Below are 16,252 nucleotides of genomic sequence, written 5' to 3'. Positions count from 1 at the left end.
ATGGAAGCCGAGGTGTGTAGATATGAGTGCCGGCGCCTTCAGTGTGGGCTGCGGGTGCAGGCAGAGAGGATAGGGGCCTCCGCAAGAAGACCCTGAAATTCTTCTATGGTGTTCTCACTAGGGACGTTACGCTGCAGGAAGTTGGGGTGGGGGCCATCAAAACTGTGATGGCGGAGGGATTTTTCTAAGGCAAAACTGGACTTTTCTGTGCCACTTGGCCTAGTGGTTGGGAGGTAGTCTTCATCCGAGTCGAGCACTGGGGAAGGGCAGGCAAGCTGACAAGAAAGTAGGGAAGAAGGGAAAAGGCAGCGACAGGTACATCAGATGGACTCTTCAGGGTTCTCTCTCTGGGGGGTGGGCGGCCTTTTTCTTAAAGGGCCGGATTGTATTTGAAGCAGGCGGACGTGGCTGTGTTCCAACACCAGCGTCTTCACAGAAGCAGGCCTTGGGCTGCGCTCTGTGTGGGGGCTGTAGTTCGTTGGGTCCTGGTACTGCACACATTCTTTGTGTGTTTGCTTCTTTACCAAGTGGGTTTGGAAGTGGGACTTTTAAGTGAGACTTGCCAGTTCCTTCCTCCATGAGTTTTATTTTAACGCATGTTAGTGTCTTGATGACTGAGAGTTTTGTGTGCCCATACGGTATGTATTATGTTCTGAGCTTCTGAGATAAGTGACAAAGTAATAAGTTTCCTCTGTGTCATTGAATGGTGTTTGAATTTCATGTGCCTTCTTGTTTATATTCCCCTCCATTAGTATAGGAAAGCTACGATGGTCATTAGATATAGAAATCGTTTACTTTCAGAGTATTTAAATTACTGTTGATAAACACCTTTTGTTGTTGCTGATGTTAACTTACGGTAGGATCCTAGGATAGAATTGTTCCCCTTACTGCAGTGTGGTTTTTCAGCTGAGTTCTTTTATATGTTGACATTTCTGAGAAACACCCTTTGTGTTGGCCATGTTAGATTTACCAGGAAGGAAAAATAGAATATTTTGTGTTCCCGGTAAACACAATAAGTGTTTAAATAGAAACAATGTTTTAAATACTGATATCACCTAACTCTGAGAGAAAAATAGATTTCCTCTTAGGAAGCCTTCCTTAGTGAAGAGTGTGCTGTGTATTGTTATATCTGGGATGGGAGAATATGATCTAATAGTTAATTAAAAGCACCTTGTTTCTCTCTGAATGAAAATCTGAATAAGGAGGAGAAAAAAGAACAGGTCCTTTTCATATCCTAGCATTATGATCTTTGTAGGCCGTGGGTCCTAACAAATTGTAGCTAACAAAATACAGGAGTTCTAATAACACACCCAAAGCAAATGAATTGTGCTTAATATTAAAGCAACAGATTATCCTCAAGAAGTTAATATTAAAAGCTTTCTGGCCTGAATGGCCGAGTGGAAATACCTGTCTTTCTTGCAGCAGAAGTCCTAGGCTTGAAGCTGCATCTGCATCCCTCTTTCCTTGTAGGGAAGAAGGTGATTGATGCGGCTGCCGGCTCCACCCACTGCCTGGCTCTGACTGAGGACATCGAGGTCCACAGCTCAGGGAGCAACGACCAGTGCCAGCACTTTGACACCTTGCGTGTGACCAAGCCAGAACCTGCAGCATTGCCGGGACTGGACACCAAACACACAGTGGGAATTGCCTGTGGGCCTGCCCAGGTACGGAATATAGAGCTTGATTTGGTGTTTAGGAGGATTTTGGTTTCCAGTTGTTCATTACCAGTATATAGAAAATACCACTGAGTTTTGTTTGCTGTTCTTACGTCCCACAGTTGTGCTAAACTCATTTATTATGAGCTTCATTGTCGTTTCCTTGGGTTTTCTTCATGGACAATTATACTGTCTGTATAGAGGGGCAGTTCCATTTCTTCCTTTCCAATCTGCCTGCCTTTGATGTCTTTTCCCGGCCTGGTTGCCCTGGCCAGGACTTGCGGTGTGAAGCTGAGTAGGAGAGGTGACAGTGGGCGCCCCGCCTTGCTCCGGACTGTAGGGGAATGCAGTTCAGTCTTTCACCATCGGCTGTGATGTTGGCTGCGGGTGTTTATGTAGATGCCTTATTCCCAGATTAAGGCAGTTTCTTTAATTCCCCCTTTGAGAAGCTTTTAAAAAATCCTGAATGGATGTTAAAATTTGTTAAATGCTTTTAATCATCTCAAATGAAATGGTCCTGCAGTTTTCCTTCTTTAGTGTGTTAATATGGTATATTACATTGATGATTTTTACTTTTTTTTCTTAAACTTTTTTTTTTTTCTTCCTTAGACATAAGGTTTCACTATGTTGCCCAGGCTGGTCTTGAACTCCTGAGCTCAAGTGATCTACCTGCCTTGGCCTCCCAAAGTGCTGGGATTACAGGTGTGAGACACCGCACCAGCCTGATTTTTAAATACTGACCAAGCCTCGTATTCCTGGGATGCGCATCACTTGGCCACAATTTACCACCCTATTTCTTTTCTTTTCTTTTTTTTTTTTTTGAGACAGAGTCTCGCTCCGTCACCCAGGCTGGAGTACATTGATGCAATCTCAGCTCTTTGCAACCTCTGCCTCCTGGGTTCAAGCAATTCTCCTGCCTCAGCCTCCTGAGTAGCTTGGATTACAGGTGTACACCACCACGCCTGGCTAATTTTTGTATTTTTTTTTTTTTTTTTGGTAGAGATGGGGTTTCATCATATTGGCCAGCCTGGTCTCCAGTTCCAGACCTCAAGTGACCCACCCTCCTTGGCATCCCAAAGTGTTGGGATTAGAGGCGTGAACCACCACGCCCGGTCCTGTTCTGTTTCTATCTTGCTAACTTTGACTTGCTAACACGTTGTTGAGGATTTTTCTGTTGATGCTCATCAGGGATGTTGGTTTGTGGTTGTCTTTCTTTGTATTATACTGTCTTGTCTGACTTTCTGTCAGGGGAAACCTGACGTTATACAAAGTATTGGCGTGCATTCCCTCTGTTTCCGTTTTCTATAAGGGATTGTGTAGAATTAGTGTTGTTTCTTCTTTAAATGTTTTTGAATCCATCTGAGCCTGGAGATTTCTTTCTATAAGATTTTACGCCAGGCGCAGTGGCTCATGCCGGTAATCCCAGCACATTGGGAGGCCGAGGCCGGTGGATCATCTGAGGTCAGGAGTTTGAGACCAGCCTGGCTAACATGTTGAAACCCCATTTCTACTAAAAATAAAAAAAATCAGTCGAGCTTGGTGGCATGCACCTGTAATCCCAGCTACTCAGGAGGCCAAGGCAGGAGAATCTCTTGAACCCGGGAGGCGGAGATTGCAGTGAGCCGGGATCGCACCATTGCACTCCAGCTTGGGCAACAAGAGCGAAACTCCAGCTCAAGGGAAAAAAAAAAAGATTTTACAAATTCCATTTCTTTAACAGATCTAGAACTATTCAGATTACCTGTTTGTTTCTAGGAGGATTTTCCTGGTTTGTGGCGCTCAGACATGGCTTTACTTATCTACATGGTCTGATTTGTACGTGTCGAGTTTTGCGTGGTATTCTCTTGCTAACCTGTCTGACGTCTGTGGGGCCTGCAGTGATGTCCCTTCATTCATTCCTGATACTGGTAAGTTGTATCTTTTCTGCTTTTTTCTTTCTCAGTTTTGCTAGAGTTTTTCAATTTTGTTGATCTTTTCAAAGAACAATCTTTTAGTTTCATTAATTGTTCCCTTGCTTTTTCCTTTCAATCTCATTGATTTCTGCTTTTATCTTGTTATTTGTCCCTTTGGCTTGTTTTGCGTTCACTTTGCTCTTTTTCTAGTTTCTTAAGGTAGAAACGTAGATTGCTGATTTACATCTATCTTTTTTGTAATATATAATCATTTGAGGCTATAAATTTTCCTCTAAGCAGTGCTTTAATTAAACCCACAAATTTTGGTGTGTTTTCATTTATGTTCAAAATATTTTGTAATTTCTCTTGAGAATTGTTCTTTGACCCATGGATTATTATTATTTTTTTTTTTCAAGATGGAGTTTCATTGTTGTTGCCCAGGCTGGAGTGCAATGACATGATCTCGGCTCACTGCAACCTCTGTCTCCCGGGTTCAAGTGATTCTCCTGCCTCAGCCTCCTGGTTAGCTGGGACTACAGGTGCCCGCCACCATGCCCAGCTAATTTTTTTGTATTTTCACTAGAGATGGGGTTTCTCCATGTTGGCCAGGCTGGTCTTGAACTCCTGGCCTCAGGTGATCCCCCCACCTTGGCCTCCCACAGTGTTGGGATTACAGGCGTGAGCCACTGCACCCAACCTGACCCATAGATTATTAAGTATGTTTTTAAATTTTGAAATGTTTGCAGATTGTTCTGTTAATGATTTCTTAGGGAAAGCCAACTGTATATGATTTCATTTATTTTAAACGTGTCAAGATTTATGTCTCAGGATATGTTCTCTCTTAGCAAACATTCTGTATGTGCTTAAAAAGTATATGTATGGTTCAGGCGCGGTGGCTCAAGCCTGTAATCCCAGCACTTTGGGAGGCCAACGCAGGCAGATCACGAGGTCAGGAGATCGAGACCATCCTGGCTAACACGGTGAAACCCCATCTCTACTAAAAATAAAAAAAAATTAGCCGGGCGTGGTGGTGGGCGCCCGTATTCCCGGCTACTCAGGAGGCTGAGGCAGGAGAATGGCGTGAAGCCAGGAGGCGGAGCTTGGAGTGAGCCGAGATCTCGCCACTGCACTCCAGCCTGGGCAACAGAGCGAGACTTCCATCTCAACAACAACAAAAAAAAGTATATGTATTTTGCTGTTGTTGGATGAAGTGTTCTGTAAATTAGATCCAATTTGTCGATGGTATTCTACAGATCTCCTAGATTTTTGCCGATGACTTGTTCTCTCACTGTGAAAGGTAGTGTGTGTGTTCTATGCGTCTAACAATTCATTGTCTAGTTAGAGTTGCTATTGTACTGGGCGGTTAGAGGGATGATAGGTTATAATGTAAGGCGGCTCCATCACACATGCTGGGGACTCCTGTGGAACAGACCAGCAGCTGCATTTGGAGATTCATTTTCGATTGTCGCGTTTCCTCTTAGAGCTTTGCCTGGTCATCGTGTTCTGAGTGGTCCATTGGCCTCTGTGTCCCTTTTCTGGTGGACATTTGCTCAGTGACTTTTGAGCAGCTGGATCTCCTGCTGCGGCAGGTGAGTGAGGGGGTGGACGGCTCCGCGGACTGTCCCCCACCCCAGGAGAAAGAGTGCGTGGCGGTGGCAACACTGAATCTTTACGACTTCAGGTGTTCACAATTTCCCTTCTTCTTACTCCTTTTATAAGTGTCTTAGGGATTTGTAAGAAGGTTTAGGTATTTTGAAGGGCATGGGTTTTAGCCTATTCGGTGAAGTATTTTAAAGTAAGATTGTAATACGCTCATAATGGATGCGAGGCTGAAACAACTTGATCTGGTTATTTTATGTTTGTGGTGGAAGTCAGCCTCGGCACGCAGGAAGAGCATGCATGGATTGTGTTATTTTTGCTATGATGAGTGTGTCAGCATTCTTCCTGTTTTACTGTTGTTGTGTGTGGAGAAGTGACTGGGTGAGATCACAGGTGATGGGGGGAGGCGGTGCTCAGCTGAGAGACCAGTGTTTGCCCCTCTCTCCTCTGTGCTGTGAAAACCCTACTCCAGGAGTGTCCAGTCTTTTGGTTTCCCTGGGCCACGCTGGAAGAATTGTCTTGGGCTACACATAAAATACACTAACGATAGCTGATGAGCTTAAAAACAAATCACAAAACATATCTCATACGTTACTTTATCTATTTTAATAATACTTGAAAGTGAGTTTATTTCATGTTTAATAAGACATTGAAATTCACTCATTTTGAGAGGTTCTAAGTGAAAATTGTTTTTCTCCTGTCAGTTGCATGCTGCCATTAGTCACCAGGTTGACCCTGAATTGTGTCGTTTAGGTCTGGGCAGCGTCCTCCTGAACAGCCTGAAGCAGATGGTGGTGACCCTGGCCAGCAGCACGGGCGTGCTGAGCACCATGCAGTCGTCCGCCGAGGCCATGCCGCAGAGTGGCTGGTCCGTGCTGCTGCCCAGCACCGAGGAGCGGGCCCGGGCACTCTCTGCTCCCCTGCCCTGCGCAGGTGGGCTTGGGGAAGGAACAGGAGAGGGCATGGGTCGGGGTGCTGGGAGGGGATGGCGTTTCATTCAAATTGGCACACACTTTCTCTTTCAGTTTCAGGCAATGACGTGAACATAAGTCAAGGTTGTCAATTCATGAGTGATCTTCTGGTGGGCAGCTTGGTGGCTGCTGGAGAGTTGGAGTCAGCCTTATATGCAGCCATTACTGCAGAGATCCAGGTATGGCCTTGGAGGCTCACATGACCTGGTGGTGCTCTGAGATCGGAAATACCACACTCACACGCGAAGAATAACTGAAAACAGTAAAACTAAACTTGTCTCATATCCAAGTATTTTTTTAAACTCTTTTATGTGCTAACTTAAACAATTATTGAGATATGATTTAATTGTGCAATCCTGGGTGTTGTCTGTTTCAGTGAAGTTAACAGGTAACCTGTCCATCACGTAGACTGTTCCCATCACCCGGAAAGATCCCTGTGCCCCTTGGCACTCGCAACGGGGACGCTCCCCTGCCCTCAGATGAGATTCATTTTCCTGCTCTGAGTGTTGCAGCAATGTAGCTGCAGAGGCTGCACTCTTTCCTGCGTTGCCTTGGAGAAGGATTTTCGGATTCACTCACCCTGTTGTGTGTCTTGTGACTTGGTTTTTATTATTGGGAAGTTTTCCATTTTATAGGTGCAGTGCTGGTTGTTAGTTCATTCTCCTATTGAAGGACATTTAATTGATTTTTGTTTTATTTATTTATTTTTTTTTTTGAGACAGGGTCTTGCTCTGTCACCCAGGCTGGATGCAGTGACCTGATCTTGGCTCACTGCAGCCTGTTCCTCCTCAGTTCAAACGATCCTCCCACCTCGGCCTCCTGTGTTGCAGGGACCACAGTCAGGTCACGATGCCCGGCTAGTTTTTTGATTTTTTTGTAGAGACAAGGTTTCACTATGTTGCACATGTTGGTCTCGAACTCCTGAGCTCAAGTGATCCCCCAACCTTGGCCTCCCAAAGTGTTGGGATTACAAGCGTGAGCCACTGCGCCCAGGCTTTCTGGGTTTTGGCCGTGTAGAGCTGCCACGATTGTGCTGTGTACAAGTACTTCAGTGAACATATGTTCTCCCTTAGGGTAAACACTTGCAGTGGAATTTGTTAGGTCCTGGGGTAAGTAGCCATTCATGGTTTCCCAAAGTGGCTTTGCCGTTTACACTTGAACCAGTGTGTGTGAGAATTCTAGCTTCTTGTCCTCACAAAGCAGCTGGATGCTGCGTGTGTGGGGCGGATCCCATGGGTGTTTGTGAGAGCCAGGAGCAGGGTTAAGGATTTTAGGGACTTCACAGAAGGAGGCTGGAGAGCATCAGCAGAGGCCGCCTGGACCTTGGATCTGTAAAACGAAGGCACTGAAACTGCACAACTGAGTTGGGGTTTCCAACAGGGCAGGTGTGGGCCTTACGTGGGTAGGTGTGTGCGGTGGCACACACAGGCTGGGATAGCTTGGCCCTGGGGTCAGGGCTCAGCCAGCCTGTGTGCCTTCACACCTGCTAATGAGATCCCTTGTAAACAGTTTTCGTTTATGAATTCCAGGTTATTGAAGCCAAAAAAGAAGCACAGAAGGAAAAAGAAGTTGATGAACAGGAAGCAAATGCCTCAACATTTCATAGAAGCAGGACTGCATTGGATAAAGACCTTGTTAATATGGGAATCTGTGAGTCTTCTGGCAAACGGTGTTTACCTCTGGTTCAGCTCGTACAACAGCTTCTTAGGTAAATCGTATTAGCTGTATTGTATTGTATTGTATTGTATTGTATTGTATTGTATTGTATTGTATTGTATTGTATTGTATTGTATTGTATTGTATTTATTTACTTTTTTTTTTTTTTTTTTTTTTTTGAGGCAGAGTTTCGCTCTTGTTACCCAGGCTGGAGTGCAGTGATGCAATCTTGACTCACCACAACCTCCGCCTCCCGGGTTCAAGCGATTCTCCTGCCTCAGCCTCCTGAACAGCTGGGATTACAGGCGTGTGCCACTGCACCCGGCTAATTTTGTAGTTTTAGTGGAGATGGAGTTCCTTCACGTTGGTCAGGCTGGTCTTGAACTCCCGACCTCAAGTGATCCTCACGCCTTGGGCTCCCAAAGTGTTGGGATTATAGGCATTAGCCACCACACCCGGCCTATTTATTTACTTATTAAAGCTTTTTTTTTTTTTTTTTTTTTTTTGAGACAGAGTCTTGCTCTGTTGTCCAGGCTGGAGTGCAGTGTCACGATCTTGGCTCACTGCAACCTCTGCCTCCTGGGTTCAGGCTATTCTCCTGCCTCAGCCTCCCGAGTAGCTGGGACTACAGGCATCTGCAACCACACCTGGCTGATTTTTGTATTTTTAGTAGAGACACGGTTTCACCATATTGGTTCAGGCTCGCCTCCAACTCCTGACCTCAGGTGATCCACCTGCATTGGCCTCTCAAAATGTTGGGATTACAGGCATTAGCCACTGTGCCTGGCCTGTATTGTGTTTTAATAGGTGATTATTGGTTTTCATATTAAGATAGTGAAATCCAGCACAAGGATCTCAAAAATCTGGTGATGGAAGGAATATTCTGAAAATTATCTAGTACAGATATTAGGATAAAGAGCAGACCTTTTTCAACATAGGTGAGAGGAGAATTTGGAGGGTATGATGATGTTCAAAAGTTTTTCACAGAAGAGAAATTGAGGTGTGCAGTAAACATGTAAAAAGATTCTTAGTAATAAGCACGTGGATGCAAATAAAAATCATCATGGAAGGTTATTTTTAAAAGTGGTTCTATCATTGCCTCACTTTATATACTACAGAGTTATACATACTACTTTGTGAGGTAATTTTTCTTTTCAAAACTAAAGTCCATGTGAAATACTGGTGAGCATTGTTCTGGAAGGCCGGACTAGGAGGAGGTGGGAAGAAGTCAGACTCAGCCAGTGGACAGAGGCTAACCTTGGCAGAAGCCAAAATGGTCAGGTAGTGTTGTGTAAACATGATAGTTCAAGAGGAGCGGAAGAGCAAGGTGATTTGTGAGAGAGATTTATTAGAAAATGAAACACATTTATACCTCTATTTCATAAAAGTCTGCTGTTTGTAAACTCGTGCTCCTGATTTTTGTTTCTACACATAGAGAAAGCAGGGCCTTGGCAGGTTGGATCAGGCAGCCGAGCACAGAGCAGGGAGCCCTGGGCAGTGGCCCCAGCTCTCAGCTGGCCTGTTCATGGGGCCATGGTAGGTCTGCAGCGTGGGGTGGGCCTGCAGCGTGGGGTGAGCCTGCAGCGTGGGGTGGGCCTACAGCGTGGAGTGGGCCTGCCGTCCACAGCCAGAAAAATGAACTTAGTGGACGCAAGTGCTGGGATTACAAGCATGAGCCACTGAACCCGGCCATTATTACAATTAATTTCATGTGGTTTTTTTTTTTTTTTTTTTTTTTTTTTTTGAGACGGAGTCTCGCTCTGTTGCCCAGGCTGGAGTGCAGTGGCCGGATCTCAGCTCACTGCAAGCTCCGCCTCCCAGGTTCACGCCATTCTCCTGCCTCAGCCTCCCGAATAGCTGAGACTACAGGCGCCTGCCACCTTGCCTGGCTAGTTTTTTTTTTTTTTTTTTGTATTTTTTAGTAGAGACGGGGTTTCACCGCGTTAGCCAGGATGGTCTCGATCTCCTGACCTCGTGATCCGCCCGTCTCGGCCTCCCAAAGTGCTGGGATTACAGGCTTGAGCCACCGTGCCCGGCCTTATGTGGTTTTTTGTTTGGTTTGTTTTGCTTTTTTCCCCTGAGATGGAGCCTCACTCTGTTGCCCGGACTGGAGTGCAGTGGCGGGATCTCAGCTCACTGCAGGGTCTGCCTCCTGGGTTCAAATGATTCTTCTGCCTCAACCTCCTGAGTGGCTGGGACTAAAGATGCGTGCCACCATACCTGGCTAATTTTTGTACTTTTAGTAGAGATGGGGTTTCACCATGTTGGCTGGGGTGGTCTTGAACTCCCAACCTCAGTTACTCTGCCCGCCTCAGCTTCCCAAAGTGTTGGGATTACAGGTGTGAGCCACCGCACCTGGCCATGTTTATTAAGACAGCTAAGAACATGTTGAATTGCACCTGTGGCTCCACTGATGTCCTGGGCAGGTGGCTTTATGCTGTCCACACAGGTTGTCTCCTGTGTCTTCATCTTCGCTGCGTGTGACTCTTTGGTTCTTTTGGCACGTGGGGTCCCGTATGGGACATTGGTTCTACAGTTGATTTATAATAAGGATGTACCTACTAAAAAAATAGAATAGAAACAAACATAGTTATCACCTCAGCAAAATTTTGTAAAATAAAAAAAGAAAAATGCATTCACAGCTTTTCAGTAGCCGATAGTCCAGACGGTTTCATAAGCGTGGATAATGTGTCCGTCTCCCACACCGATAGACCCTGTTTTCTCACCTTAAGTGTTTGTGATCGAAGGATTCTTGATGTGTTGACTTGGCGGATGCGGTTCTTGAACAGTAGTTTCTCTAAAGATTGTAAGAGACTTTTGGATACATTTCATGTCCTTTTTTCCCTTGGAAGACCTGGGTTGAAGAAATTGCTGCTTGCTAAAAATAAGCCGTGAAACGGATTTCAGAGTAACTCTTTAGTTACATGCCGGCCAGGAGCCACAGAACACCATTTCCATTTGAAAATAGAGCGCTGTGAAGTTTTTGTAAGTAGTAAACCCCATCAGAATTACACGTTTTGATTATGGCTCTAAATTTTATATGAACGAAATAAATTAAAAATGTCACTGTATTGTATTACCGTCTCTTGCTCCTTCAGGTGTAGCTTCCATGCTAGATTCTAGCCCTGTTTCTTGTGTTACAGTGGGGTTATCCAGGCAGGTTATCAGGTAGTGAGGCTGAAAGGTGATGTTGAATGGTGTGGTGAGCCCAGTGGGGGCGCATCCTTGTGTGTGTGATGAGGGCCTGTGGGTTGCTGTGGGATTCCCAAACCCTGGCTCCTCTGTCTCCTGCTTCTGTCCTTACTCACACTGCTGGTAGTTTTCTCATGTGCACCACAGGGCAAGTGGGATTGACAAGCCTGCTGTCACATTAGGAACCTGAGTTAAAGTGGACCTGAAAGCATGTCTTCCTTCACCCTTGATGTTGTGCAGAGAGCCACTTGTGCGCCTGGCTCAAAGGGGCGGGTCTGGAACCAGGCCCTGGTTCGGCTCTCCTCCCCTCCATGTTGCCCTGTCCTGTCTGATTTGCTTTCACACTGACATGAGTTACTTTCCTCGGCCTCCCAAAGTGCTGGGATTACAGGCAGGAGCCGCCACGCCTGGCAGCAGCCTTTCAAATACTGGGGTCCACCCAAACTCCCAGCTTCCAGCTAGGAGTCATTTGGTCCCTTTATCCCAAAGGACCTGCCACCATCTTTGGTTTCCAAAGCCCAGCGGGGTCCAGGCTCTTCAGTCTCCAACCACTTTGCATTTCTTTTCTGCTTTTTATTCATGGAGATAATGATTAACTTATTTTTCAGCTTGGGCATGTCTTTTTTATTTACTTTATTTTTTATTTTTATTTTTTGAGATGGAGTCTCACTCTGTCACCCAGGCTGGAATGCGATGGCGGGATCTCGGTTCACTGCAACCTCCAGCTGCCGGGTGCAAGTGATTCTCCTGCCTCAGCCTCCTGAGTAGCTGGGACTACAGGTGTGCACCACTATGCCCAGCTAATTTTTACATTTTTAGTAGAGACGGGATGTTGCAATATTGGCCAGGCTGTTCTCCTGGCCTCAAGTGATCCTCCTTCCTCGGCTTCCCAAAGTACTGGGATTACAGGCGTGACCACCATGCCCGGCCTTTATATACTTTATATATCTCTCCTACTACTGCCGCAGTCTGCCGAAGAGAGGATGCCCTCAACCCTAACTTCTCCAAACTATCCCAAAGGGGACGTCTGCTCCACGTCAACAGTGTTGTTGTTTTTAAAGACCATCTCTCTGTCTAGATGCCAGATTATAGCAAAAGGATGTCGAGGGAGCGATATGAAAGCAAGCCTGAGAGTCCTGGAGAGAAGGTGGCAGAGCTGCCTTCGGAGGTGGTCACTCCCTCAGACCCTGCCCTTCCTGCCTTGTTCCTCCAGTTGTCAGATTTGCTATTGGGGCCCTCACGGGGGAGGAGGTGAGGCTGGACTGGGAGGGAGATGGAGAAGCTGCCAGGGGCCCTTTGGGATCCAGAATTGAGGCAGCAGTTCCAGCCAGGTCTGGAGGTGGGAGCTGCCCCCCAGCCCCCAAGGGAATGGTACCGATTCCAAAACGTGGCGAGAACTCCCTGGTCCGGAAAAGGAGGTGTTTGCTCCCTTGAATCACCTGAGCCCAGGCTGGAAGGCCCAAGGTGGAGGATGAGGCCAGCTCACTCCAGCTCCATCCCCTCCCTTTAACCCTGAGCTGATCAGCCTCCCAGACTCCAGGGCCTTTTCCTAAGTGCCCTCCCTGCAGAGTCTGCACAGAGCCGCGCTCCCTCGCACCAGCTCACCCCGTACTGTCTCGTCTTTCAGCAACCCCATGGGTTTGAACTTGAGATGATTCATTTTCCTAAAAGCCTCTTCGCGCTGAGGGAAGGCATGGGTGGCTCTGCGAGTTTTGAAGTGAGGGCTGCCTCTTCTCAGAGCTGCTGTGAGGGCCGGGGCCACCCTCCCAGGCAGTGTCTGTGGGCTGGGCAGCAGCTTTGCTGGCAGCCTGGGTCATCCCCACTGGTCTGGGAGGCTCAGGGACACCAGCTCCTACTCCTGATAGGGCCAAGGCACCTTCCTCACCTAAGAGCTGACTGTCTTGAAGAGTGGGCACAGAGGAGCCGGCAACCTGGGCAGTGTAGGCACCCGGGAGAACATCTGCAGCTCAGTCTCAGAGAGAAGTCTCCTCCAACACAGCTATTGTAGAGATGGGGAAACCGGGCTGAGAGAAAAGGGGGCGTGCCCAAATCACCAGGCCTGGAATGTTTTGAGCTTTGGGGGTGGATCTCCCAGGAAACGTGTTTTATGGCACCTCCGCCTCTGGTCACCCACCCCGAGGTGTGGCGGGCCTGGACAGCCAGCTTGACTGAGGGCCAGGCTGGTGAAGCCAAACCTACCACTCAGGAAGGAGACCCAGACCTTCTCCAGACACAGTTCAAATCTCAGGACTCCCTTCTTTGGGCCTCAATTTCCCCACCTGAATTCCAAGGACCCTTCTAGCTCCTACACTCTGGGCCAAGCTTTTCCTCTGAGCCCCACTCAGCGTAGAGGACCAGGGCTACATCTTCTTTGGACAGAGACCCACCATAGGGGCAGCAGGAGGTAGGGGTGCGGGTAGGCAAGGTTCCTGAAGGGAGGTGGAGCTGTCATCAGAGATGGTGTCCGCAGGCAGTGGGTGTGTCGTGGCTCTGCTACTACTTGCTGGGTGACCCTGTGCCATTTCTTTCCCCACTCTGGACCTCAGTTTTCCTATCTGTTCTATGGAGATGAGATGCCTGCCTACGTATTTGGGGACTTGGAAGTGTGTGGGGAGTTGCAGTGTTTCTTAGGTGTGGTGCTGGGGCAGCCTGCATCACCCCATAGAGATTTCCGGGCCCCACCCTAGGCTCACAGGACCGGAATCTCCGAGAATGAAGCCTGGGAACTTGCATTTACACAGGCATCCGGGTGATTCTGACATGATTGAAAACGCACTAATAGTATGTGGCAAGTTCTTTATAAAAGGTAAATTCATAGCTGCCTTTCACTAAACATAAATCTCACCTTCCCTTCCTCAGTGAAGGACACACACCCCAGTTGAAAGTCACTGTGCCTTTCCAGATGCAGAATCTGACCTTTCCAATAAGATTCTGTTAACTGTTGCTTTCTGTAGTTTGTATTACAAAACAAGAGAAATAGCTTTCCATTTTTTCAATATAAATGTTGAAGTCGGATATCCTTTTTCAAACTAGACACACACTCACACAGTTTAGAATTTCAGCTACGGCTTCCTCTCAAATTATCAGCCCATTTCTGCCAGGGAGCAGTTTTTTCCAGACAAGACCCTGGACAGAGGCTGGTGGGGACCCCTCCTCATCAGAATCACTGGATCATGACTGACCCCTAGAGGCGGCTTCTCTGCTTAACTGTCAGCCCGTGGGCTGGGATGTGACCCCCAAAGCTGCAGCAGAAGCTTCCGCCCATCCTGGGCCCCCCTGTCATCTGTGGGGAAAGGCCTGTTCCTTGTCTTCTGAGCCCAGCCGGCCTCCCAGTCATTTCGCAGATTCCAGGTGAAGCATGTGCTGTGCTTGGCTGGGCTCTCCTGCGCCCTTTTTTGGGGTGAGGCGGAGTGCATTCCAGCCTCAGCATCCCTGCCATTTATTTCCTCCCCTCATCCCCACCCCCATACACACTCACAAGTACAAACACAGGCACAGTCACGGGCACACACCGCCCTGGACAGCACCATATCCAGCCTCGGCAGGGCAGTGTCCTTACAGGGAAGTTAATGAAGCACTAAAAAAGGCTCAGGGGACAGGGAGAATCTCTGTCGAGAAGCGGCTCCTAGACCCAGTTCTGTCTCTGACTTGCTGGGTGCCCTTGAGAAAGTTGCTTTCCCTCTCTGGTCTCAGTTTCCTCAGCTGAGAAATGGGAGAGGGGGCCAAATGGTCTAAGGTTCTGGGAACCTCCAAGTCAGAGCCCGTAGCTGGTGGTCAAGATGAGGGAGAGGCCCTCAGGGTCAGCTGAATGCCTGAGAGGCAGGACAGGCCCAAAGGTGAGCAACCTGAGCACATCAGGTGGGCTCAGAGCTGGTGCATGAGCCCCACAGCCTGCAGAGCAGCCCTGGACTCAGGAGCCCGCTCACACCAGCCCGGTGGGACTGTAGAGATATGGGGTCCAGCCTCTCCTACTGTTGCAGGGCTGGGGCTAGTAGCTGCAGATTCTGACCCCACAACTGCCTTAGACATGCCAGACATACCTATGAAATGAGCAGTCAGTCCAAATAGATGCACTAAAGAAGAGCTGTGGGATGGACCCAGCTGTAGCCTGCGGCTACAGACAGGCTTCCAGGGTACTCAAGCAGCTGGCCTCTGGGGTAGAAGCCCCGGGTGTGAGAGGCAGGACTCAGAATCTAGGCCAAGCCTCCACAGGAATCCCCTCTGGAGAGCCCGGGCACTCTGCAGGAGGGGCAGCAGGCAGCAGGTGCACCAGGAGCACGTTTCACAAGGTGCCCCATATTGCATCTGTTCAGACAGGCAGCAAGTTGGAAAGTGGATGCAGTAGCAGGGTGGTGGCTGCTCCCCACAGCCAGGAGTCCAGCCCAACACCACCTGCGTCCACCTCTGTCCTGCTCAGTTGGGTAATCCATGTTCTGGGCCCTCTGGTCCCACCCACAGAGGGAGGGCTTTGGGGCGACCAGGTGAGCTGGCCCTTGTGGGAGGATGTAACCGACTCCTGAGCCTGGCGAGCCAGGTAGCCTGGCACCAGCATCCCCACTGCCACTTCTCCAGCCCCCACATTCCCTGATCCTCCCATCCGCCCCCTGCCCCAGCAGTTTCCTCTGCTCACGCTCATCTCTTTTCCTGCTCCCAGGCTCACCTGGTCAGTGTCCTCCACTCTCCTCTGAGTCTCCCTCTTTCCAAGCCACCTCCACTCTACTTGACACATTCTCCCTTAAGACACCAGAGTACACAAGCTCAAGTCCCTGCACCTCACCTTTACTCCCAGCCATGGGAGGGAGATGACATGAAGAACCAAACGCCACTTGGCAAGAGATCTGGGGTATGCAGAGGGGCAGATCTGAGGCTGTGGAAGGTCCAGGGACTCCCTGCAGGAGGCTGCATTTCAGCTGGCTATTGAATGTGGCTCAGAGCTGACACCTCTCCTTGAAGCTCCAGACCAGGAGCCAGCTGCCAGCTGGACCCTCCATTTGGTGTCTCGGAGAAAGCTTGCACTCTGTGGGTCTAACTCTGAACCCAGAAAAGCTCCGCATCTCAGCCCTGTCTCTTCTTAGGGAAAGCCTATGACCCAGTTGTGCACCACACCCACATTTGAGTCAGGGGCTCCTGCCCCGCACTGTGAGCGCTCTGGATAAGCCAGTGCCGAGGGGGAAAGAGCTCTGAATGTCAAACCATGAGTTTCAACTCCACCTCCAGCTCTGAGAGCTGTGGGCAGGGAAGGGCGCTAGTTCAGTGTGCTGTGGAAAGACCAGTCTGCCACTGTATG

At 48.4% G+C, this 16,252-nt stretch overlaps 1 protein-coding gene and 1 pseudogene across 22 annotated transcripts in view; both read left to right on the top strand.

Annotated features, from left to right (window-relative positions):
- The window catches only part of LOC105470213 (E3 ubiquitin-protein ligase HERC2-like), a 147,341-nt gene that overhangs the window by 119,185 nt on the left and 11,904 nt on the right, over positions 1-16,252 (top strand). For 10 of the 22 annotated variants that reach the window (XR_011606248.1, XR_011606255.1, XR_011606249.1 and 7 more), the window contains 4 exons: positions 1,471-1,664; positions 3,411-3,562; positions 5,029-5,136; positions 5,900-6,033. Coding sequence is in view for 8 of the 22 variants with exons in the window: in XM_071067272.1 (XP_070923373.1) it covers positions 3,411-3,562; positions 5,900-6,079; positions 6,172-6,296; positions 7,647-7,825; positions 8,940-9,111 (808 nt within the window). In the remaining 14 variants the exon portion in view is untranslated. Of the gene's footprint in view, positions 1-1,470; positions 1,665-3,410; positions 3,563-5,028; positions 5,137-5,850; positions 6,080-6,171; positions 6,768-7,646; positions 7,826-8,939; positions 9,677-10,625; positions 10,950-16,252 lie in introns of those variants that run through there. The other 12 variants (XR_011606242.1, XR_011606243.1, XM_071067268.1 and 9 more) reach the window with 7 other exon arrangements.
- LOC139364155 (uncharacterized) lies at positions 12,065-15,886 on the top strand (annotated as a pseudogene).

This window comes from Macaca nemestrina, chromosome 7, assembly GCF_043159975.1.
Source record: "Macaca nemestrina isolate mMacNem1 chromosome 7, mMacNem.hap1, whole genome shotgun sequence".
Classification (NCBI taxonomy): Eukaryota; Metazoa; Chordata; class Mammalia; order Primates; family Cercopithecidae; genus Macaca; species Macaca nemestrina.
This window is presented reverse-complemented; position numbering and strand designations above follow the sequence as displayed.